At 44.1% G+C, this 23702-nt stretch overlaps 5 protein-coding genes across 7 annotated transcripts in view; 2 read left to right on the plus strand and 3 right to left on the minus strand.

Annotated features, from left to right (window-relative positions):
- Positions 1-297: 297 nt before the first annotated feature.
- On the plus strand, positions 298-3057 carry LOC128874097 (pyruvate dehydrogenase E1 component subunit beta, mitochondrial). Its single transcript, XM_054118424.1, has 6 exons — positions 298-434; positions 541-775; positions 886-948; positions 1337-1543; positions 1620-2250; positions 2329-3057. The coding sequence occupies exons 2-6, from the start codon at positions 764-766 to the stop codon at positions 2475-2477; spliced, it is 1062 nt and encodes a 353-aa protein (XP_053974399.1). The 5' UTR covers positions 298-434; positions 541-763; the 3' UTR covers positions 2478-3057.
- On the minus strand, positions 3049-4865 carry LOC128874096 (acidic fibroblast growth factor intracellular-binding protein). The gene is made up of 6 exons (XM_054118423.1): positions 4553-4865; positions 4269-4470; positions 3941-4168; positions 3634-3861; positions 3303-3557; positions 3049-3229 (listed from the first exon to the last, which is right to left on the minus strand). Exons 1-6 carry the CDS (start codon positions 4635-4637, stop codon positions 3151-3153), a joined length of 1077 nt encoding a protein of 358 aa, XP_053974398.1. The 5' UTR covers positions 4638-4865; the 3' UTR covers positions 3049-3150.
- Positions 4866-5529: 664 nt separating this feature from the next.
- On the minus strand, positions 5530-13121 carry LOC128873689 (growth/differentiation factor 8). Its single transcript, XM_054117425.1, has 4 exons — positions 12149-13121; positions 9986-10243; positions 8382-8764; positions 5530-7855 (listed from the first exon to the last, which is right to left on the minus strand). The coding sequence occupies exons 1-4, from the start codon at positions 12585-12587 to the stop codon at positions 7688-7690; spliced, it is 1248 nt and encodes a 415-aa protein (XP_053973400.1). The 5' UTR covers positions 12588-13121; the 3' UTR covers positions 5530-7687.
- A 1595-nt stretch (positions 13122-14716) lies between these two features.
- LOC128873690 (procathepsin L) lies at positions 14717-19223 on the minus strand. Its single transcript, XM_054117426.1, has 5 exons — positions 19028-19223; positions 18573-18749; positions 17723-18082; positions 16677-16837; positions 14717-15243 (listed from the first exon to the last, which is right to left on the minus strand). Exons 1-5 carry the CDS (start codon positions 19163-19165, stop codon positions 15048-15050), a joined length of 1032 nt encoding a protein of 343 aa, XP_053973401.1. The 5' UTR covers positions 19166-19223; the 3' UTR covers positions 14717-15047.
- A 124-nt stretch (positions 19224-19347) lies between these two features.
- The window catches only part of LOC128873217 (microphthalmia-associated transcription factor), a 33689-nt gene continuing 29334 nt past the window's right edge, over positions 19348-23702 (plus strand). For 2 of the 3 annotated variants that reach the window (XM_054116611.1, XM_054116614.1), the window contains exon 1: positions 19348-21319. In XM_054116611.1, coding sequence (XP_053972586.1) covers positions 21084-21319 — 236 coding nt within the window. In that variant the 5' untranslated portion in view covers positions 19348-21083. Of the gene's footprint in view, positions 21320-22528; positions 23272-23702 lie in introns of those variants that run through there. The other variant, XM_054116610.1, reaches the window with a different exon arrangement.

The following is a 23702-nucleotide window of genomic DNA, read 5'->3' on the forward strand; positions in this document are numbered from 1 at the left end:
AATTAGATGAAAGAATTGAAGGATCTATGAACGAGGATCAAGTTTTTTTTTCAGGAACTTTAAATGTGTTGATTCTGACAGAAAGGAAGCTTTTTCGTTACATGCCTTTATTAAGTTTCACTTTACAAGTTTCGTATTTATGCGCGTTCGTCCAATAATCGTAAAGCCAAGATATCGAGCCTAATCAAATTTAAATCATCCAACGTGGCAACCATCGCGGCAGGTATTGCGTAAGTGTATCTGTATGTGGCTGTCCACTATAAAAGTTATGAATTACATATGACGAAGAAATAATCCTGCTTCATGTTTTATACATCCCAGAATAATCTTGAACGTTGACACGTTTGTATCAGCTAAATAAAGTTTATTCTCTCTAGGTACTTATCATTGGTTAGAAGAAAAGTGGCGCTTCTAGTTTACTATCGGTACGGTAGGTCCGTAATTCCTCTAATTCTTGAAATCATACGGAACGAAGTAGTATCGTTGAAACATGCAACAGATTATACAAAGTGTTTTGAAATCTTCTTCTTCTTCTTTTAGTCGAAGTACAGTACTCGTACGTATAGTTCGAAGCAAACGTGTTTCATAAGAGTTCGCCTACCGACCTTGAGCTTTTCTCTAGTATCGTTCCGCGTTTTGATCAGTGGCGAACGGTGATCGAATCTCGAGCCAGAGGCCCTGATAATACACGCGAGTAACGCGTTAGAAATATTCGATCGACTGAAACGACAGATTCGAGGATTGTCTCCAAAATCGACGGCCTATGATGTTTTCGGTAAATATCACGACTCGAGTAAAGCATAACTCTACCTGAAAGAGACATATGACATTCATACTTTACAAGATAAATGAACCACGTTTCTGATTGTTCGTCGTTGTTTTTAGTCTGCCTTGAGGATAACTGCAAGACGTTCGTTCTCAACGTCAAAATGGACTGCCGCGCAGCAGGTAATAACGTCAATTTTCTTTTTCTTATATTCGTATTTCGAACATAACCTTCTCGCTGTGACACAATACGTTTCGTATGCACAGTTTCCTTTGTACAACGATAACCTTTTCGTCAAGAATGATTCTCCATTTTCCATTGTTTTGATCGTTTTTGTTCGATAATTCGTTATTTCTTTTATTCATTCGATAAATTAATCTTCGATCGGTTGTTATACGTTGAAGGGCAACAAAGGTCACTCGTCCTCGATTCTAATAACTTCGTGATAATTTTACAAAATTTAAACCTGGTATTGCAGATTTTATCGCGCTCATTTGTTGTCGCGAGAAAATGTAAAATATGTCAAACATTGACATGTTTCCTTTGTTGTATCATGTTCATTTCCCATAGGTCACCGTACGAGATGCTCTGAATGCAGCCTTGGACGAAGAAATGGAAAGGGATGAAAAGGTATTTCTGCTTGGGGAAGAAGTAGCCATGTATGATGGTGCTTATAAAGTTTCTAAGGGCCTCTGGAAAAAATATGGAGACAAACGTGTAATAGATACTCCCATCACTGAAATAGGATTCACTGGTATTGCTGTTGGTGCTGCCATGGTAAATACTAACAAGCAAACTATTATGTACCTTCAATGTTATTCTTTACTGTTTCTCATATGACCAAATGTTTTAGGCTGGCTTACGTCCAATTTGCGAGTTTATGACATTCAATTTTTCTATGCAAGCAATCGATCAGATCATAAATTCTGCAGCCAAAACGTTCTACATGTCTGCCGGAAAAGTAAATGTACCAATTGTCTTCCGTGGACCAAATGGAGCAGCAGCAGGTGTAGCCGCTCAACATTCTCAGTGCTTTGGTGCATGGTACAGCCACTGTCCTGGTTTAAAAGTAGTGTCGCCCTATAATAGCGAAGACGCGAAAGGCTTGTTGAAAGCTGCTATACGGGATCCAGATCCTGTCGTTGTATTAGAAAATGAAATTTTATATGGTATTCAATACCCAATGTCGGACGAAGCCTTGTCGAAAGATTTCGTTCTACCTATCGGTAAAGCAAAAGTCGAACGAGTCGGCAAACACATTACGCTAGTGGCACATTCCAAGGCCGTCGAACAAGCTCTCGAAGCAGCAGACGAACTCGCTGGGAAAGGAATAGAAGCAGAAGTAATAAATCTTAGGTCTTTGAGACCATTAGATATGGACACCATTCTACAGTCGATAGTAAAAACGCATCACATTATAACTGTGGAGCAGGGTTGGCCGCATTGCGGTATTGGATCAGAAATTTGTGCTAGAATTACTGAAAGTACGTCCTTCCAATTCAGTCGTTGACAATGATTATTAACTAGATTCGATTCCTAACGAAAATTTGCTTTGATTTCAGGTGAAGCATTCTTTCATCTCGACGCCCCGATAATTCGTTGCACCGGAGTTGATACCCCTATGCCTTATACGAAATCTCTAGAAGCATTAGCTTTACCACAAAAGAGCGATGTAGTATTCGCAGTCAACAAAGTTCTCGGCGTAGAGTAACTATTTATATAAGTCTCTAGGAAAATTTAAATTTCTCCTTTGACTGTCCCTCAAAATTTCTAACAAACCCCTTTATCCCCTCTCAATATGGCGTCCCGTATTTCCTTGTTAGATAGAGAAAAAGTAGCGGAGAGTAAGTACAAAGTTTAACGGTAATAAAATGATTAGAGAATCGTTTTGGCGTGTCGATTCATGAAAATTCGAACATACCGTGATTTATAGACATACAAACGTATATTTCATCTGTATATATATGAGCATAACCTGTGGGTCGAATATTTAAATTTGTTGGACATCGTAATGTGTTCATTTAAAATTATAAACAGTTTTATGTTGTTCTTGTAGAAACGAAATATTAATTTTTGAATACGATTGAAATAGTGTTGACCTATTGTCACATATGTACGTAAGAACCATTTAAAAATTATTCTTTCTGTTTAAAAATTTTCCCTAAGGACAATCTGGTAAATGGCACCAATACGTTGATAAAATTGTAAAATTGTAAATCATCGGCATATATGCTGCATTTGTTTATGAAATATTTATTACTGAAACTTAATAAATTATGGTATACGTACTATTTGTCGAATTTTATTTCTTTTCATAAAATTTAATTTCCATCATTACTAATCGCATTTATTTTTTGCACACCTTCGTCTTCTTTCACCAATAGTCATGTGTGATACATCCGCAATAAACAGCACGTTACGACGGTCATATAGCGTTCGAAAGCATCTCTTAATTCCCCTTCCCTGGAAACAAAAATGTTTCACTTAAATACGATTAACTTGAAATAGTTTATTTTGCTAATAGCTTGTCCTGTACCTAAGGACATCCATGTCTAGCGCGCATTGAGTGTAAATTGACAAAAAGTTTCTGAGATCGGTGTGCGTCCAGTTAACTTGACGCCATGGTTCTATGCATCTTTCTACTAATTCTAGGAAGAAGAATCGTAGATCTCTGGAACGATGAAGATTACAGCCTATTCCTAGTATTGCTCTGGAATACGAACGGAAGTTGCAGTCCACTTCCTGATACGAACGTTCCAGAAGCATAGGTTTCAGTTTGATGCATACTAAACTATAAAAAAGGTTTTTAAGTATTAATAAATAAAGCGTGTATGTAGGTATTTCAATTCTGTATGCATTTCACATACTGTTTGTGGTGTTTGTCATTTTCCAGAAGTATTCTACATTCTGATAGTTCCATTAAAAATTCTCTATCCAAATCAGTATCGAAATATTCGAATCCGACGCAACGGTAAGTCCACGAAGACATCATACTGTTGGCGCAATGGTATAAATCGGGAAACGTTAAAAATTGAAGCTTTCTTTTGTTCATCTCGAAACGAAGACACGCTATGAATACCACAGCCGCATATCGCCTAAGCGATTGTAGATATTAGCATGATGAATCATTTATATTGATATAAAGGTCTTATACTAATGATTTTTTTTCATTACTTGGCAAGGTCTTCGGAAAGCAAAAACTGTTGCTCTATATTGGCAGCCAACGAGCCTGGCAGATCTTCCACAGCTTTAAATACTCTCTTCACATTGTCATACTGTCTACGACAACTCTTTAAAGTAATGCCTGTTTTTTCTGCTACTTCATCCATGTCTTTCCTACTTTTTGACGTTAGTTTCTTACCCAATAATTCTCTGATGACCATATCATCGAATTCATAATACCTGCTCGTTGCAATCAACAACAAACGTGTTTTACAAGTACAATTACTTAGCTATCGATGTAAACTGTGCACTTACATATATGGCAAAAGAGTCTGCTTACATTTCGATAAGCATCTGACTAGTCTGAGGTTCTATCTGAAACGCGAGCTGTTCGCTCGCCAATTTGGTAGGGGTATGAAGTAGCTTCTCCAAAAGAGCATAAGTTCGATAATGATCCAGGATATCGGAAGCGATTAATTCGATCGGAGCATTCGTTTGATGACATATTCCTCGTTGATGCAAGATGCTGACAGCATCGCTCGCTAGATTAGTGCAAGTTCCAAATATATACAGATCGTAACGAGCAATGTATAATCGAGAAATTATCAATATTTCGAAACTTACATGTATGACCGTCGACCCATAGCTGATAGATCTCAGGATCGACAAGAGTGTAATTGCTAATAAATACGTCGACTTCTGACAACATCGCGAAATGTAGAGATGCACTGCTGGCAATCGCTCCAAATCAGATTGCGTTTGATAGAAGAGAACAGGAATTACGCTTTACCCGAGAAACGGGCTTTCAGTACATCGATTCAAGACATTGTATTTATCTACATACATGCATGCCAAATTAGTCTATAATGACTTTAAGCGATTTCTTAATTTACTCGATCTACGATGATCTACGAAATCGCACACAAAGGCACACATACATATACAGGTGTGATTTCATTTAGTAGTATAAGTTTGTAATGAAAATAGTTCTCGCTGTTTCTGTTAGATGGCGCTACAGATACTTTCTAGTAAATTATTCTTTACTTTTTATAAATGCGTAATTAATACGACTCCTTGCTTTATAACACTACAATATATTATTTAATATGTCAAATTTATCATTTTTCATGAATAATTATCTAATGTAGAAATAATTATCGATCCTCTAGTTAGTGGCGCCATCGGTGGAAAAACGCTCAAGTTCGTAGGATAAAATAGTTCCCACTTTTGCTGCTAGATGGCGTCATTAACTGAAGGGTCGATAATTATTCCCGCATTAAATAATTATTCATGATAAATGATAAATTATAATAATATATTGTAGTGTTATAAAGCAAGAGTCGTATTAATTATGCATTCATAAAAAGTAAAGAATAATTTACTAAAAAAAAGTATCTGTGGCGCCATCTAGCAGGAACGGTAGGAACTATTTTCTCTACAAACTTGGGCGTTTCGCCTCCGATGGCGCCACTGGGCCATATTTAAAAAAAATGATAAATTTGACATAATTGAACATGCGCTAAGCATTTTATTATTTCATATACTTAGTATTTAATTTTATATTACAAGATAATAATAAGGAAAATTATATATCACATATGGAGAGGTTAACAAGTGTGTCGTTTATGTTCAGGTATACATATACATATATCTACATATATATAATTCGACAAATTAGTTCGATGCTCGCCGCTAGATGGCGATACTGTTTTTTGTAATCGACAGAAATTAAACAGAAAAAAAAGGAAGTAACTTTTAGATCTACGCAAGGATATGTATTAGTACACTATAATTTGTAACCAATTTTTGGTACAAATCTATTTATCCAAGAGCATCAATGTACTTGTAATGAAATATTCATCTATTTCCAAAAAACTAGCAAAGGATGATGAAAATAAAAGTTCATACATGACAGGATACAAGTAGCTAGCGTTTGAAAGAAAAAATTGACAAGCGAGAAAAAGTTCAAACCGCAGAGTTTCTAATCTCTTTGCAAGTGTAGCAACAAGTAGACTTACCACTGAAATTGTTAATAATATAATTAAACTCGTTGGTTAAAATTTTACTCTACCACGTACGTAGACGCTGGTCAGAATTTTAGTTTTTAGTTTGCCACGTACAAAGCAATATCACTTTGAATTTACTAGGCTAAAGCAGTTTCCGTTTCGCGTTTGTTGACGCGTTGCAAGGTTGCGTGAAAAGGGTTACTCAAAATGTTCACGTTCTATATTTGTAATCGCATTGCGTGTATGACGAATTTATTTTTGTCGTTTCAGTGTACGCGACGTTATTAATAGGCGCATTGGGAATTATCGAAATGGCGGTGACGGGTTCGTCCTCGGTCGCTATCGGGATTCTTTTTGCGTTTGATATGCGTTGGATATTTGTTTGCTCGCATTTTACGAAACATGCTTCCATTAAAAAACGTTGATTGCAGTCGGTAATGGACGTTGTCGTATCGAGGGGATTTTTTAACAAATTTTTTCCGGTATGGCCGACGTTAGCGGCGGATCCAGCCTGAAATGGCGCGTAATAATTACTTCGAGAGGTCCGTTCCTTTTTTGAAACACTGCAACCTTTCGAGGGATATTGTCACATACTCCGTACGTTCGGCTTTGCGTCGTTATTCGCGATCGCAATACCTGTTAGAATTAAAAAATATACAATAATCAAGATAAATAATGCTATAAATAATCCATTTAAAATTCATCCCTCGAGAGGTCAACGAAAGACGAACGTTACTATTATTCAAATATATTTATCCCATTTTTCTTGATATAAAATAACGTAGACACTTGAACTGTCTAGAAAATCGAACGGAGAAATACGTTACAAATATAGAAGAATCGAAAGTAATTAAATTAAATTAAATTAAAAATTGAACGAGTAAGGAGCTCTCAGAGTGCGCGAAGCTGAAGCTTCATTAATTTCACGGTAGACCAGCCCCCGGCGATGTGTTTCGCCAGCCCCGAGGCTTCGGACGAGTGTGTTTGACAATCTAGACGTCCGAGCTATATTTTTCATTTGTTCGCGATGTATCGTTCTACGGGAGTAGAGCGAACGTTAAAGAGTGGATCGTCGATTAATTGAACTCGTTTCATTGTCCCCATCATTTCAATCGTCCAGGCTTCGATCACCCAGTCCATTTACATTTTAGATAGCTCCGCCCCGTTTGGAACTCTCCGCTATATGGTAATCCCTGTCTAAGAGACGCGCGGATCATCCCCGTCGCCCGGAATCGCTGGCTGTAAGGATGACGTCTCGTGAAAAATCGGTTCCACCGATCTCCTCCGTTACAGATCCAATCTAATAGACGGAACGTCCTCTCAATCCTGATCTGTTCGTCGATTCGACAATTCGTTCGCAACGAACGCGGCTTAACAATAAATAAATTCTCGTAACGATCGATTAAATATCCGAAAGCCAGCTCAAGGGCTTCGTCCGTACTGTACATACATGCGGCAAGTACAGCTAGAAAAAAGAAATACTGTTTCGCACGCTCGCACGGCCACGCGTGCGAACGGTGTTACGCAATCCTTTCGCTGATCGTTGCTGCGCAACTTCCAAATTTCGTTTTGCATGGCGATTCGAACGTTTTTTTCGATTCACGGGGAAATGTAAGTCTATGGACGCGCCGAAAAGCGTTGAACCGTTCGAACATCGTGGAACAGAGCGTTGACGGTTTTCTCAATCGCGACGAGCACGTTCGTAGCCAGGTACGATACAGGCACGAAATTCGGCTCGAGTTCGTCGCGCGAATCACATGCAACCGCAGGCTTCGACCACCATGTTGGGCAGAGTTTTTTGCGTGATCGTGTTGTTCGAGTCGACGTAGAGCAGCTGAATGGGAGATAGCTGCGTGGGCGAGCAGCATGGAACGATCTCGTTTCGACGGGGCACCGTGTTACTAGACTTGGCGAATAACCTCTAGACAAACAAAACAGACGAAACGGTATTAAAACAAGAGGTTATTTATTTCACGCTACGCGTATTTAGTTCCCCTTTCGATATTTCATAGTCGCACGTTGTTGCCACGGATACCGTGCACACGCGAAAAAGAAGAATCGGGGTAATAGACGGAGAGCTGGCTACGAAAATCAGGAACGATAAGGTGCAACGAAAATTTGTATCTAAAAACATTTCGTCAAACATGTTAAATAAAATATAAATAACATGAAAACGAATTCGCCAGACATTGTCGTTACAAGCACCTTGTCATTGAAATTTAAACAATTTTTTTACAACTTTATCGACTTTTGGCGACGACCTAGACTTCTGGCGATAGCTTTACGTGATTTCTACAGTTAAAAAACTGTAACTGCACAATATTTCAGGGCTGCACTCAAAGATTTTATTTCGATTAAAAATTCAGCGACTTCGTAGATACGAATTTTCGCTGCACGTTATCATTTCTGATTTTCGTAGCCAGCTCTTAGACTATAAGGATGCTCACTCTGATTACGTTACTGTAGGGTGAGCTGTTGACGGTGATCGAGGCCGCGGAGGAGCAAGATCCGCGGCAAAAGTACGCGTGATATCCGCTCGGATGGAGGATCCAGTCGCTCCAACCGATGTCCTCGAAGTTGATGTAGAGCTCGTCCCTGCAGCACTCTTTCATTTCTGGCAAGCAGTTCGTGTTCCTCTTCGGCCTGTTTCTCTGCGGCAAAGGCGACGTGTGTATCACGAGGAAAGGTTTCAGTGTCTGCTCGACGGAAACTGGCGCGGCCTCGCGGTTCATCGTGCAGGTGCTGCAAGCGATCTGTATCGCGCGGCTCAGTCGAAGCTCTTCCACCCACTTTTTCAGCATGAAGCTTACGTCCGCTTTCACCCAACCCTCTGAAACAACCAGCTCTTTGATTAACGAAGACGAAACGTCGCGTAGAACGAGTCGAAGTTAAGGATTTCAGCGTGAGAAGGAAGGAAATTTTATAATTCGCGATCGTCGAGTCGTCTCGACGCGATGGCGGCCGGTTTGCGACGAGGTCTTTCAGCGGTGCGATACATCTGTAACGCGTAGACGGTGTATTTTTTCCGACGTACACATTCCCGCGGTGTAAAGTCCTCGACGAGAGACATTGTATACTTGGAGTCGCTATTATCAACGCAGTCGACTTTGTAGAATTCTTTGTAGATTCTTGTCCGCGTCCATTAAGACGTGGATTTTTTTAGCGATAACACGAGTCATTCTCTGGGGACGTTTGTTTTGGAAACGAATTATCCTTCGTAGAGTTACGGAGAAAGATAGGAAGATGGTTTGAAAAGGTTACGCCTTCGACGCGAATTTTCAAGGGTGTTATTTGAAAATCTTAAAGTTTTAAAAAAAAGTCGATCTTTTATCCAAACAAGCCAGGCTCCCGTTTTACGTTAAAATTAGACGTCAGTGTTCATCGATTACGATGAAATTCGTTTAACGGGTCAATTTTCTTTGCGCTCGACGTCGACATTTAAATTTAAAGACATCGAACGTCAATATTTGCCCAACGGGAAACTAGAAATTCGATCTAAATACGAACGAACTTTCGCTGTAGAGGAACGCGGAAGGAGCGTGGAAGGAACGTCGAGACGAAGGTGAAGCTGAGAAAACGGAAGAGAAGAAAGTTAATGTCGGTCACGTGGTTCTCGAGGCGTGTAACTACCCTGACACTTAAAAAAAAAAAAGGGGGGGGAGTCGGAATTTAGGAAATTTTTTCACCGAAAATATAAAACTGAAAATTGTATAAGGAACGGTTAACTCGGAACAAACAAACGTTTAGAAGCCTCCTATGGAAACGCGGCACGAATTCGTATACAAAGAAAATGTAGAAAAATTCTGAAACAATTGCGGAAAGCAACGATCAAAGAAAGTCTACAAATGCCATCGCATCCAGCGGTACTCGAATAAAATTTTGCCCGTCTGTAGCGTTAGATCGTATCGGACTTGCAGAACAGGGAGAACAATCGGTGTGTCGCGTGGATAACGTAGGACGATAAGGGAAGGTGGACAGCAGAGAGATGAGTTTCCCACGCGATACCGTCCCCGAATTCCCAGAGATCGAAATGTTTTCGATTCGCACCTACCTCCGATATCGGTTTCGAAGATTGCCACCACGGTGTTCTTCTCGAAGTTGCCCCCCAGGTCCCAGTGATCGAGTTCGGATAGCACGAAGGTTTGATTCAGGTCGTCGTTCTCGTCGTATTCCTTGTAAAACCAAAGCTGCGCCGAGGTCACGTCGACGAATTGCATTTCATTTGGCAGGTAAAACGTGAAACAGGCGGCGGGATTGAACCCCGTCAAATGGTTCGTGCTCTGCTGACACTTCTTCGAATCGGCAACACCTGGAACGTTTCACCGCGTACGTTTTACAATCTGAAAACGAATTTCGCTCTCGCGAACGTGTCGCCCGATAACAAGAATCTTCTCGATTGAAGTTGTTTTTAATTTGTCCGCTCCCGGAAGAAAACATTTCGCGCGTGTCTCGTGGCTCTTATCGATCTTCCGCTCTTTCGATTTCCTGTTCCAGACCGCTCCACATTTTGATGCAACAAAACCGCGTCCACGGTTTTCCTCGCGACTTTACAACCTGGCGACATAATTGTCTAAAGATCGCACCATTCGAGGGTGGTGTGCGTAATCGTTCTTTTCGCATCTTCAATGTTGAATCGACCGACTGTTTCATTCATATACCCCGACTCTCTTTTTTTTTTATCTAGGCCTGTAGTAGTCTTATCGTGAACTTTTACGTATCCGACAATGACCTAGTTAATGGTCGAAAGTGTTTATTTCCGTGTTGCGCAAACGTGTTCTATTCGAAGAAGATACGATAGGACTTGCTTTAATTTCTATCTCGAGCAAACTGACCGTTATTAAAATTCTATTAGAACGCGTATAGTAAAGTACGTAATAAAATATAATAAATTTACGCTGTGCGGCAAAGATTCGGTATATTCGGTTGGCCGAAACAACGTGGAGCGACAAAGACCAAAAAGCGAGCTACGAGGTGGCGAGTACACCCCGTGACAAAATGATAGGGCTCCGCGTTTACTTTGAACTCGTCGCACGCTTTTCGCGCGATTGACAGCTTTAGCTGACGATCGAGTGAATTCGTAGAAAAGAATCCGAGCAGTTGATCATCGTCCGCGTTACACCGCGACAGCTTTCGGAACCGCCACAACTCTTGGGGGGTGTCCTGTAATTTTGTAGGCGGATGTAGACCTGGCGAAACGAGGAGCTACGCTCGACGACGTGTACTATGTCAGAACCGTCCTGGACCGGCTCTGTTCTCGTTTGTTTCGAAGGAAACGACGTGTACCTGCAATTACGTGACACTCCTACTCGTTCATTTTATGACGCCGTTCGTCGCCCGGAAAAGAACAACACCGTATCGCGGGAGAGAGACGAGTGGGGTGGAAAAAAAAAAAGGGAGCAGAGGAGTGCTCGCGAATCATTTTTCGCCCGGCTGCATTTGCACCCAGAGCGGAACACATACGCCGAGAGGCGTCGAACGTGAAAACTCGGAATTGCGCATAGTCGCTGACACAAATATAGCGATCTACTTTAAGTCAGTCCCGAGCGGCATGAATAAACCGTACGAGTAGGTTTTCCTCTGCTCGATAGCGCTCTTTTCACCGCGGAATCGCGAATGCTCATCCCGCTATACAAGGGTTACACTTGGTTACGTACACTTGGATCAGTATTGGAAGAATCGATTTTAAGGCTTTTCTTTAGTCGATTTTTTTAGTTCGCATTCAGTTGTTTACAGTTAGGTTGGAAGAGCGGCACGTGGTATGTAGCGAGAATAATGGCAAAGAACGATTTTTCCTGGTCCCTATTCGATAGTATTTATAAAAATTGTTTAATCGAGTGATACCACTCGCGTGAGAATTAAATCGAGCATACTTTTAAGATGATGCAATTTCAACGACTACTGCAACATTCGTGCCTTCCTCTTGTTAGAGCTCCCTCAACGATTCTACTGTTTTTTAACGCTTTCGCTGCGAATGACGCGCATGTGCGTTCATTTTTTTTGTTCGGCAATCATATTATACATAAAATAAGTTACCACAAACATATGTTTTTCAAAATAATCATATTAGAACATTTGTAAGATATTTTTCATTAAAAAAAAAAGTATCATAATTGCAGCTCCCAGCAAAAGTGTTAACTAACGTTTTCTACAGGTATGCATGCGCCAAGAGAACGGCGAACGATTTCCATTACTTTTCAACGATTTAGAGACTAACCTTCGTTCGGAAAAACGACGATCTGATCGGTCTTTCCGTAAAAGCTGTCGGCCGATTTTTCCGGTTCGAGGGGCGCCCCGGGTCGGAGTTCCAGCACACGACCGTTTATCAGTGGTTTCGGCAAGGTCGAGAGTGGCATTGATATCGCCGGAGGCCTGGACAGTCGCAGTTTCTTGAGAATCTGTTGCTTGACGTACTCGACCCTCAGCTCGTTCAAAATCGGATCGTTGGCGGCGAAACCGACTTTGTTGTGGGCGCACTCGGTGCAGTCCTCCGCCTCGAGCGACGAAATGGAGGACGTGGACGCGGAGTCCGTGGATCGCGAGTAAAAACTCCACCAAGCGGAAGACAACGGGTTCCCGACCTTGGGCCACCCAGCCTCGATCCTGTTACCCATCGAGAGAAGGGTCATAAACAGCAGCTGATCTACGAGACGCATCGTTCCGATCGGCTTCGTTCATCCAACGGGTCCTGCGCTGTCCGGCGCCCTGTTGGATTTTCCCTCTGGTCTCACTGACGCTTACTTGCGGTCGCCGCCGTGGAAACCAAAAGAACGCGGAACACCCATCGAGCGATGCATCGATTACTTTCGTCGCTTCGTCGCTGACCTTTCTCTATCGCGAATTACTTTCCACGATCGATGAGCTCGTCTTGTTCATCCACATTTTGACACGTGTCCTGACGATCCTCGAGGGAACGTTGGCTACTCTCAAAAATAGTCAGGGTTTTAATCGAAACTATAGAGAACAACTTTAAACTCTTAAAGCGTTATTTCGATCGTGTAATTTTCATTGATAACTTTCATCGAGCAGACAACGAATTCGTCGGTTGTCTATCCTTTGTTTGGCATTCGAAATGTTCTCTTTCCCTCGTCCAGCAGACAGTGTTTACAATTTCGACGCGTTCGATACCGGATCACCGTCCTTTCGATCGACCGTTTTCCGCATACGTTCTAAGCAACTCACCCGCGAAGACTGAAGATTCTTCGTTCGGGATAGTTTACTTGCTCGCCGTTTCTTGGTACAGTCCGAACTTTGCTCCATGAGCGGGGGGATGCCGCGGATTGGACAGAGACGAATCGCGCTGATATCGTCGCGGTCGGTGGAAACACGCGCCGCGAACATGCCTCTCCTCGCCGTCTTTTTCACCTACGTTCTCAACCACCCGGTTGCGCAGGAAAATTCCAAATCTTTCGATGTATTAGCGTTCGTTTCGCATTTCCATCGCCACTCCCTCTCTCGCTGGAAACTCTGGCGGATGCGCGCCATAATCCACGATCGCGACTTTCGTTCTATCGGTAATTATGATTAATTATTTCGGAGTAATCGGCGTGACCAGTCGGGAATCAAGATAAACCTCTTGCAATCTGCGCTTTTTCTCTTGAACGGAAATATACAGTCAGTGCGAGAACTATTCGTACAGCAACCAATTTAAAATAAGCGGTTCCTGTACGAATACTTATTACACTGACTGTAGATGACCGTGACGTGCGCGTACAATTACAATTATACATAAATACATTACAAGTATTCGAATGAGTACGATTAAATAAACACGATTTACGGTTTCTTACGGCATCGATGAACAGCATTTAAATTTTCCAGGGTTGTAGAAAAAACAAATTCTGTCCTTGTACATGTTTAGATAGACATCGAGGCACGCGAGCTTCGCTATTTCAAGAAACTAATTATTTCGCAACGGAAAACAATGTTAATGTTGATGTACGCTACAATGTGCGACCAAGTGCGAAGGGGTTAAGGATTACGAAATCGTCGAGCAAATCTTGAAGATTACAAATTGGTCTGGTACATAATTGCAGATTACAAATTGCCACTGATTACACCGACAATTAGGAATGTTTACGATAGTAATCCCAAAGTTGCCGCATCGTTGTCCAACTCCGCTGCACGCGAACGCATCGATACTCTTTGGAGTCTCTTTCGACGTTTATTGTTGTTCGCACCGATCAACGTTCGAGCTCGCGGTCGCGTGTATGCCTCTCGATAAATGTTTACCTCTCTGAAAGTTTATTTCGAGTGCGGTTCCACGATAGAATTTATCGCTCGAGAGATGTCTAACTTGGTCGTTGGATTCAAGGCCGAAGCATTGCTTGGAGAACGACGCGAGCGTGTTTGACCGCTACCAGCACAACAGTTTCCTCTTCCACGCGCGGCCCCTAACAAGCAATGTTCCACTCGTACACTTGTAACAGAAACCGGCTCGAAACCTATCTGAAACTAAATCTATCGACGCGATAGTCATTTCGCGACAAATCGATCACCTCTCGCGGTCAGGGATCTTGAAATTGAACGGATATTCCGTTGGACATTCCGTTTCCAAAATCTCGAGGGAATCGTTCATCGAGCGTCCTCGACCTGCGGTGTATCAAACATGGCGCTATCCAATGCCACGATTTCTTATTTGTTCGTGATCTTAACTGCTCGCCTAAAACTGATCCCACGACCTTCCTCTCGAGCAGTTCTATGATTACAGTTTTGATTAGGCAATTGATACGAGAACGCGTCGGTGATGTGTGAGTAGTGGAAGCTGTAAGCAATGGTACATCATGCGTGGAACAACGTGAGTTCGGAGATTTTATTTCACTACCGGAGGCAGAGAGTGAAATCATATAAATTACGAAATACAACGTCTGGAAATAAAACGTAGAGGTAAAGATAAAACGCGAGCGAAAACAGGGAAAAAATAGAGTTGAACGAATAATAAAATGTAACAAAAGAAACTAATTAATCTATCTACGGTACAGATAAAACTACGGAATATTATTAACGCTCGCGATCAGAAATCGTCGAGTTCAACGATGTTTATTGGTAACGATAGCGCCACAGCAGGACCAGCAAAACAATAATATCGAATGTCTACTCCGTCGAGCGATACACGATTATACTTTTGCGTACGCTGCGTAATTAGCTATGCCGCATCGGTTCTTGTTCTTAGCGAGGCGCATGTACCCGTTCTCACCCCATTCCTCGCCCCACCAATTCTTCAAGATCCACTCGGTCGGCGTGTATCCAACGATCAGCATAGCATGATTCACCATGTCGGAGCTGCAGACCTCGTCGTTGTAGACTCCCGTGCTGCGGATCGAGTGCAAATCAAGGATTAAAAAAAAAACATGTCGAATACAAAGCATTAAAGCCTCCCGCAAAGTGAAAGATACCATAGGACTGACGAAACAGTCTACGTAAATAACTAACGATAATTGACGAAAACAAAAGTAACGATAACGAGACAAAAGTAAGTAAAGGAAGACAAAACGAAAATTAGAGGCAAGCAAACAGCGTGACCAGTTAACGACTGCTGCGCCCGAGTTAACTCGAACAATATACGGATGCCAGATAAACAAGTGAAAACCAAGCGTTGCGCCTGAAACAATAAAGAATCAAATAAAAGGAGGAACGTGCCTTTCAAAGCAAACATTTTCAAACGTATTCTCGTGGCTCTCCTTTGAATTATTCAAAACGGTAAAATAAAATAAACCTTCCTTTTCCTAGACGGGCTATTAAATATAAAAAAAAAAAAAAAAAAGAAAAATACCGCATAGACTCGCGCGCAACCGCGCCGTACATAGATGGCACAGGGTAGCGCGGAAACAGTGACAGAGGCATTTGTCGTTGCATTTATTCGAGTAAAAAAAATAAATTTTTGGACGTCTATTACCAGGCCACGAATGTTTACTTCCGCGCCCTTTTCGATCGCGAATCGCGAATCCAATGACTTTGGTCCATTGTTGCTTCAGGGTCATCGCTTGAACGATGCACCAAAGGTTATCGCGCAACTGGACCAATCTATTCGAGTATCCGTCGGAGGGGAACGATACAAGTTTTCGTATTCTCATTTTTCGCGTAAACATTTGTCGACCACGAGCCGATTGCGTGTCGAAAATTCCTTCCTGATTCCTCGTTAGTTTTGTTTCGGAACAGACGGAACCAACGACGCGACGAAGTCGTTGGATCCCTAACGACGCGTTACGGACCCGAGTCGCGTAAAAGTGCTCGTCTTGCGTCGACTCGTACAAAGAAAACCGATTCCCACTTCCACCGAGAAATGCAACACAAAGGTCAGCCTGGCAGGGAGATGGAGATAGAAAGCGAGTCCGCCACATGCTCTGGATTCCCTAAAACCGTTTATCTAAAACACAAAGTGCACGCGGTACGTGTACGAGTACGGAGATAGGATAACAATACAGAGGATTCGATATGTATGCACGATAAATCGTAAAATACGGTTCGAGAGGTTTTTCCTACTTTCGCATTTCGTTATAAATATTCTTGTTTTGAATCGAAAAGAGACGCGGCGAAGGGGAGGCAGGAGCGGGACCACGAAAATAAGGGACGCGAGGAATAAAAGAGGAAGAAGCGAAGCGTCCGCGATGGCGAGGAATCGAAGCGGAGAGCGAGGCGTGTCAACAAACCGGCAGCTGTATATCCGGGAAAGAGCCAGGCGTTTAAACTAATTTGTTTCGAATGGGCAGGAAGAGGGGGGGGGGGGGGTTACGAGATATACTTACTGATAGAGCTGAAAAGTTTTCGGACTGGCGTTTATCGAGGCCGCTATTGGACCTATGGTCGCCACAGCTGCCTCCAAAGCTCGCTCGTCGCGCGCTGGTAACACCGCCCACGATGTGATGTTGACGACGCTCATGTGTTCCTGGAAATGGCACCGGCCTTGCTGCTCTCAAAGCAAACGCCACGGTTTAATCGTTTTTCCCGTGTTTCCCGATACGACTGAAGCCCGAAGCGTGGCCACGGATGACGTAACACGAAAGTAATTCGAGAGGAGGGAGGGGCACGGTGTCGCTACGCTCATTTTCGACATCGATTGCTTTGCGTAACGTTTGTTGACTCCAGCGAATCCACGATGTACATACACAATTTGGACGAAAACCGTTTCGTTACATCAGTCCTGGATACGTTCGTACACCCGAATCAGCACGCAGAGATAAACGTTACGAAACGGGAGGACGGAAATCTCGACGCGAGTAGCTTGCATCGCGCGAACGTGCCTCGCGTTCCTTAACCCTCTCTGTCCAGATTTAATCTGCTCGATAGAAAGAAACGTTTTATCGCGGAGTATTAGCGTACCGCGATAACGAACCACGTTCGAGCAGTAGGAAGTCCAAAGAGAATTTATAAAGGATCGAAAATATTTGTTCCTTTCCTCGTTTATCGAAATAAAACATCGTGCTCTTAAAGAGAACGCGGTATGTTGGTAAATATGTTTTCGAGTACGTGGTTTTCCTAAGGTCTCGGCAATAACAAACGCGTACTCTGATTCGAACGAATCTCACGTAGACAATGAGCTCCAAGAAATTATCCAAAGGTCAGTGCTTGAGGGTCACATCTGACCCCGCTCGAAGGTGACGGGTTTGTAAAACGACAAACGGGCGCCTAATAACGGATTATTGGTACCAGTTAAGGGTTCTTATTCTAACGAACCCTCAAAACCAGGATAGAGAATGGAAAGACAAGCTTTCTCCATTGTCTCACGTAGACAGAAAGGGTTAACAACAGGTTAACCAAATTGTAGATTAAAACAAAGTCGAAGCAAACATACTTTTCCTCTGTAGGGATAATGTTCTTGCGCCATCAACCCCTTCGCCTTCTCGAGATACCTCAGCGTGTTTCTCAGGGATCCTCCGGAGCATCCCATGTTTCCGGTGGACGCACTGCAGTCGATCAGCTGCTGCTCGCTCAGAGGGATCAGCATGCCGGTTTCTTTGAAGATCTGGCCTTGGATACTACCAGCTATCGAGTAGGCGTAACAGCTACCGCAGTCCCTCTGATTTTGCGCAGGAGTTTTGAATCCTTTCTCGCGCCAATCCAGTTGGCGTGGAATGTGTCGAGGGTCGTGCAAAACCGCCCCGACCATCGGCCCTTGCGACACGCGTCGTTTGCGACTCGGAATCAATTTTACCTGCGGACAAAATGATCGATATGTCCAGAGCGAACGATTTTCTTTTAATTTTTCGGACGATTGCTGTCCGCCGGATGGGCTCCGATAACTCGTTCAACTCTGGGTCAACCTCTGTCTCTATTCGTAGCGACAAATCGAAGCGATTCGAGGAGATGAATATTTACCCTTCGAGAACGGTTCTTCTCCGTGTTACTCGTACTCGTGACAGTCCTTACGTTATCAGCATCGCAAAACAAAAAACGAGGCTTTTGTTTTTACACTTTGGCAAATGTTATTTTTATTTCTAACTTGAATTCATCCGTTTATAAAGTACACGAGTAATGTTGGAAATATTTCGACTCGATACGCCTTCCTCGGACGTATCATATCAGTTTCATACGTCACCGTTTACACCCCAATTTCGTTACGAATCAAGAACTTGGCACGCGTATCAAACGCTCTGCGTAAACGAGCTGAATAGCATTCGAGATACGTCTTCTCGACTACGAACCATGTCCCGCATGTATTGTCTGGTCCCGAGATCCGCCATGTGATTGTCGCGTAGCGTGAAGTCGTGATGACCGGCTGCTGCCATCATGTTGTGTTTATAAATCGTTACCAGATTCTCCTCCCAGGCCAACCTCCTGGCAGTCTCCTCATTGTCAGAGTAGGTTTTGTTGTAGCGACTCTATAACGAAACCATCGCGACGGTTACAGAGAAAAAATGTTAGATCGAATTATGTTAGGTTGTCCGAAAAGTTTCTTTCGCGAGATGCGCTCAATCATTTTACGTGGCAGTGTTTACGGAAATAGACAATCTAACTTCTTAGCAAAATGAATCGTACACAATTCAGTAATGCAACATGAAACATAAAATGTTGTGTATGTATTACTTATTTATAAAACGAAAGAAACTTTTAGGATAATACTTAACATCGTAGGAATGTCTCTGTTCGCAGCTTGTACCTTGTACGCATTCCAGTACTCGTCCAGCTTTCCCGCTATGTTTGGAGGAAAGCGTTTCTGTTTGCCGAACACCTCGATGCCGTCGGTACCTAGCGTCACTATCAAGAGGAACGCGAAATTATAAAACGGTAAATCCATCGGATCTGTTCGTTTTGGCGCGATGTAACTCAAATTGAATCGCTCCTCGGTCTGAAATTCAGCCGAAACTGGCCCGAGTTACACCTGGTCGATTTACTTTACTCGTTCCTCGACAGATCCAGCCTTCGATGTCAGCATATTTACAAATTTCGTAAGTAAACGGGAAAAGAAACAACAAATACAACGGAACTTGCACCATCTTTATTGTTCGATAAGGATACACGAGTTCGGTTATTAAATATGTCTTTGTAACAAGTCATCGTCTGTTACGCAAAAAATTCCTTTTCCGTTTGGCCCAAAAACTGACCGATTAGTAGCGATAATCTTATCTGCGAAAACGATTTGTCGAGGCATGGGCCAATCTACGATGGCCCCTCTTGGATCTCACTACGAACAAACTTTAGCAAGCCGAATGTAAATGTTAATTATTACAGTTTTTGATATTATTATCCAGTTTACACCAACCGTGTTACTCGAATCGAACGAACTGTACTTTTAATTTTGTTCCATAAATTTGCGTCACCATTCGCGTCAATAATACGCAATATTTCGGATGAATTATTATTCGATACGAGAAAAAACAGCTCGCTTTAAATAATGAATTATTACACGGAGTACGTATCATCTATTATTCAAATAAACACACTCCCATTCCGTTCAATGTTCCGATAATTCCATTTAACATCATCAACGTTTGGAGATATGATAAATAGTGACATTTGCCACTGTAATTCGTTTCTGTTTACAGTGATTCATTAGCTGCGATGTTAAAGCGGTTAAAAACACGATACAAGGCACGACAAGGGAATAACTATGCTCACCTTAATAACACCTCGGTTAATTAACGGAATTTTAGAATAACGCGGCTGTAGATTATAGAATTTCGGAACCGAGTAGGTGCGCGCGCAGTAATTCGCGCGCGATTCGGAAGAGCGACGAGTCCACCGCCAGATGTCTGCACTCGTAGCGGATCGCGTCGCGCGGGCAATAAAGAAAAATGGCGTCGTGATTTCGAGCGGGCCAAGTTAAATTGTTAAACGCGCGTTTTGAAACTCGGGACCTTTCCCCACTCCCCTGTATCGTTGGAATTAGTTGAAATGGTGGAAGAATGCGGGAGAGATGGACGGCTTCCCACACTCGCGATAAAGCGATCCGTAGAGGGGGTAAGTCGCGCGAGGGGCTCCACTCGCGGCGGAGCAGCGAACAAACGAACGAGACAGAGACGCTCGGTGTGATTCGCTCCGCGATCGCGCGCTTTTCACCTCGAGTTTCTCGATTTCCCGCGAATTAGCAGCGAAGAGGCCTCGGGGGAGCGATAAAACGATCTCGTGGTGATCGTTCGGTCTAACGGGCGAGTGGTATCGACGTCTCTCCGAGCGTCAGCGAGCTCGCGAATATCAGCGGGAATTTTTCTCACGGTCGACGAACCGCCGCGGACATCGGGCCGAGAGAGAGTCCACGGTCTACCGTTTCTCGTTTGTCCGCTTTCTCTCGCATGTCGTGAACGATAGAGGATGGGGGTAGCCGGCAGAAGATCGCGGATGCTCGTTCGCGAGAAACTCGCGATCTACACTTTCCCCGTCCCGCGTCCCGCGTCGAGGCGTCGGGCCATCGAGCATCGAGCATATCGGTCGAGCAAGGTTCTACATATTCCCATCCGTCTGTCCGTCCCTAGCCCCCCGGTTCGCAGTTCTCGCGCGGCTCTCGACTCCCGCGACTGTCGTCTCTCGCTCCGATTATCGCTCGACACGCGTCCGTCTCGGTATCAGCCAGTGGGGAGCCAACGAAAACGAAAGTTAGCTGCGAAGCAACGTTTCGCCGCGGATCGTGAACGTTTTATCGCGAACCGTATCGGTGGCGTCGCGACGCCGTGGTACGCGCCGCGTCGCGCCTCTGTCGCGATCCTAGGATCACGAGAATGGAGGAATCCGGAATCGACATGGGCTTCGATCTGGCGGCGATCACGGCCGATCTGGAGCACCGCGAGGCCGATCTGTCAGGACGTCGATGCGACGACAAAGGAATCCACGTCGACGACCCGACCAACTTAAATGGAAACGACGACGACTGGGAGCAGGCCTTATCATTCTTGTCAACACCGGCGCAAGACATCATGTACTACGAATTGAAGAGCCGAGCGCCCAGTACCGGCAGGTACGTTGCATGTTTACGTTCGTTTCGATACGCGCGTTGCAGTTTGGAAAGTTCGACGCGCCATTTGGTTTTTAAGTTGTATCGTTGCTTGTGTTTACGTACTCGCGCGATCGAGGTACGGAAACATTCCACTCTCTGCAGGCTGTTCGATTTCGTGCTCCATTCCTCGCTCGTACTCTTTTGTACGTTCTGGACAGTGTCGTCTTCGCGTATAGGCATTCGCCCAGGGGCTCCACGATCTAACATAAATTTGTGAAACGTTCAACACATTTCCCACGACATCGGGAAATGTTTGCCAAGGTTTGTCATTGTCTCCTAAACTGAGTCGACGTTCGTGTGGCGAAATTATCTTTTCCTTTTCTTTCGAAAAAATTCCTAGACGAAACAAATTCAACGAGCTCGCAAAGTTGTTACGACGGCCCTGGTTCTCAACTTTCTTCGGTTACGATCGTTGGTGATCGACTCGCGTCGGGTCCACCCGCCGTTTTTCCCTCGCGATTGCGCACGCGCTCTCGATCTCGACTGCGCTCGAACGAGAATCGAATTGAATCTCGCTCTCCTCGCCGCGCCTAGCCCAGCCTCTCGTTGTTAAGTGGAATAAAACAATCAACGGGACTCTATTAGCCGAAATATGCGACGGACGACGATCGCATTAGTCCCGATCTACGCCGAAGTGGGACGATCTATCGTGCATGATTTCAGATTTCGCTGAAACTTTAATGCACTGTAGTCTTCGTCGATGTTTGACTTTCCAGAGGGCGCGCACGTGCAAATCTTACGACAAACTCGATTATTTACGATTTGTTTTTTCCTGGAAGAACCTGTCGGCTTATCTTTTGCGTCTATCTCCAGAACAAACTTTCTGCACGAAACAGACTGGATTAATCGGTTAAATTATTTTATCGACGGTGGTTAGCGCGAGTATACGGCGACGAACGATAGATTCGAGCGTAAATTCTGGTATCGAGTTGTATCGAGTCTCGATGCCTATTCGGACAACACTGGTCCACGTTGCTGGCTGAACGTTCGCGGATAAACGATTCACGGGAGTTTGGCATCGGCGCGCGAGTGCGCGAAGCGCGGGTAAAATTAAAAAGGGGTGGGAAGGGAAACGGGATAACGCAACGGATCCAGGTTTAGAGCTACGAGCGCCGGTTTTTCGACGTTGACAGCGTCGTCGTCGTCGTCGACGGCGTCTGTGACAGCTACGTGGCGCAAAACCTGGCCTTAGTAGCGTCTCGACGCCTCGACTCGTTTGGTCGCGAAGCGTTTCCACCTCCCACGGAGGACATGCAAGAGATATCGTCCGAAACGGTGCGACAAATCGTCGAGTTCGAGGATCTAGTGTCGCGATTGAATCGTATAAACGACGTCGGTCGTCCCTCGATCGGCGCGAGAACCGAAACGACGACGCCGACTGTGACGACAACGTCGACGGGAACGAACGCGAGCAAATCGTTGCCTAATTGGACGAACGCGTCACGTTCGGCAGTGGCGCGTGTCGTTGCACCAGGATTGGAAGTGGGATCGAAAGAAGTAGCGGAGTCGACGTCGGTGCCGTTGCCGACGCAGTCGTACGCGTCGTTTACCCCGTCTGCGTTTTCACGATTCTACGGTCAAACGGCGACCAACTCGTTGCCGTACGCGTGCCCGACGCGCGAGAGGACAGAGTGCACGAGTTACGCGTTCGAGGGCATATCTCGGACCACGAGTTGCCCGTCCACTTCGAATCAACAGGAGGAACGACGGGAGCTGCGGGAAGAACGAGAGCAACGCGTGCGCGTGCACATTGGTATCGACGAGGATCTGCGCATGATCCTCGAAATGGATCCGTCGATCGTCGACGGGACGGCGTCCGCGTCTTCGCTCTTGGCGGGGACCATCCGCGGCAACGGGCACGTCGCGAACATTGCCTACGCACGCCCGTTTCGCGCCACTCGACCGCAAGGCTGGTACAGAACTAGAGATGTTCGATTCTTCCGGAAACAAATCGATCCTGGAATCGATTTTCGATCAGAACCACCGAAAATTCGAGTCAAATAGCGTGATTATTAAAGTTAAGGGGAAATTCGCGACTGGAGCGGTCGAAGGAATCAATTTTCTTTTTTATTTTATTACATATCCTATCACATTCGTAATAGTAATGTTATAGCCCCTGGTAAGCAAAACATTACCAATTTTCCAACTGGTATCCATCAAAATTTATCGAATCAATTGATTTTCCAGATGATCGATTCAGAATCGAACATCCCTATACAGAACTGTCACGACGGTTCGAGATTCACCCAACTTGGTTCGCGTTTCTCCTTTACACAGTATCGGCCGCGTAAATGAAACGATATCGACTAGGCGTGAATTTATGTCCCGATGCAATAATCGCCAG

Source organism: Hylaeus volcanicus, chromosome 3 (genome assembly GCF_026283585.1).
Source record: "Hylaeus volcanicus isolate JK05 chromosome 3, UHH_iyHylVolc1.0_haploid, whole genome shotgun sequence".
In the NCBI taxonomy this organism is placed as follows: Eukaryota; Metazoa; Arthropoda; class Insecta; order Hymenoptera; family Colletidae; genus Hylaeus; species Hylaeus volcanicus.

Excerpts from the sequence above, each read along its gene's own strand:
- LOC128873690 (XM_054117426.1), bottom strand. The coding sequence starts at position 19,165 with ATGGATTTACCGTTTTATAATTTCGCGTTCCTCTTGATAGTGACGCTA. Across the intron at positions 18,083-18,572 it reads GACAATACATGCGGGACATG|GTAAAATTGATTCCGAGTCG; the intron begins GTTCGTAGTCGA and ends TTTTGTCCGCAG. Across the intron at positions 15,244-16,676 it reads AAAACTTTTCAGCTCTATCA|CACGGGAGTCTACAACGACG; the intron begins GTAAGTATATCT and ends CTCGATCCGCAG.
- LOC128874097 (XM_054118424.1), top strand. Across the intron at positions 949-1,336 it reads AATGGACTGCCGCGCAGCAG|GTCACCGTACGAGATGCTCT; the intron begins GTAATAACGTCA and ends CATTTCCCATAG. Across the intron at positions 1,544-1,619 it reads TTGCTGTTGGTGCTGCCATG|GCTGGCTTACGTCCAATTTG; the intron begins GTAAATACTAAC and ends CAAATGTTTTAG.
- LOC128873689 (XM_054117425.1), bottom strand. The coding sequence starts at position 12,587 with ATGCGTCTCGTAGATCAGCTGCTGTTTATGACCCTTCTCTCGATGGGT. Across the intron at positions 10,244-12,148 it reads CGTCGTTTTTCCGAACGAAG|GTGTTGCCGATTCGAAGAAG; the intron begins GTTAGTCTCTAA and ends GAAACGTTCCAG. Across the intron at positions 8,765-9,985 it reads CTTCGAAACCGATATCGGAG|AGGGTTGGGTGAAAGCGGAC; the intron begins GTAGGTGCGAAT and ends TGGTTGTTTCAG.
- LOC128874096 (XM_054118423.1), bottom strand. The coding sequence starts at position 4,637 with ATGTTGTCAGAAGTCGACGTATTTATTAGCAATTACACTCTTGTCGAT. Across the intron at positions 4,471-4,552 it reads ATGGGTCGACGGTCATACAT|CGAGCGATGCTGTCAGCATC; the intron begins GTAAGTTTCGAA and ends GCACTAATCTAG. Across the intron at positions 3,558-3,633 it reads AATGACAAACACCACAAACA|TTTAGTATGCATCAAACTGA; the intron begins GTATGTGAAATG and ends CCTTTTTTATAG.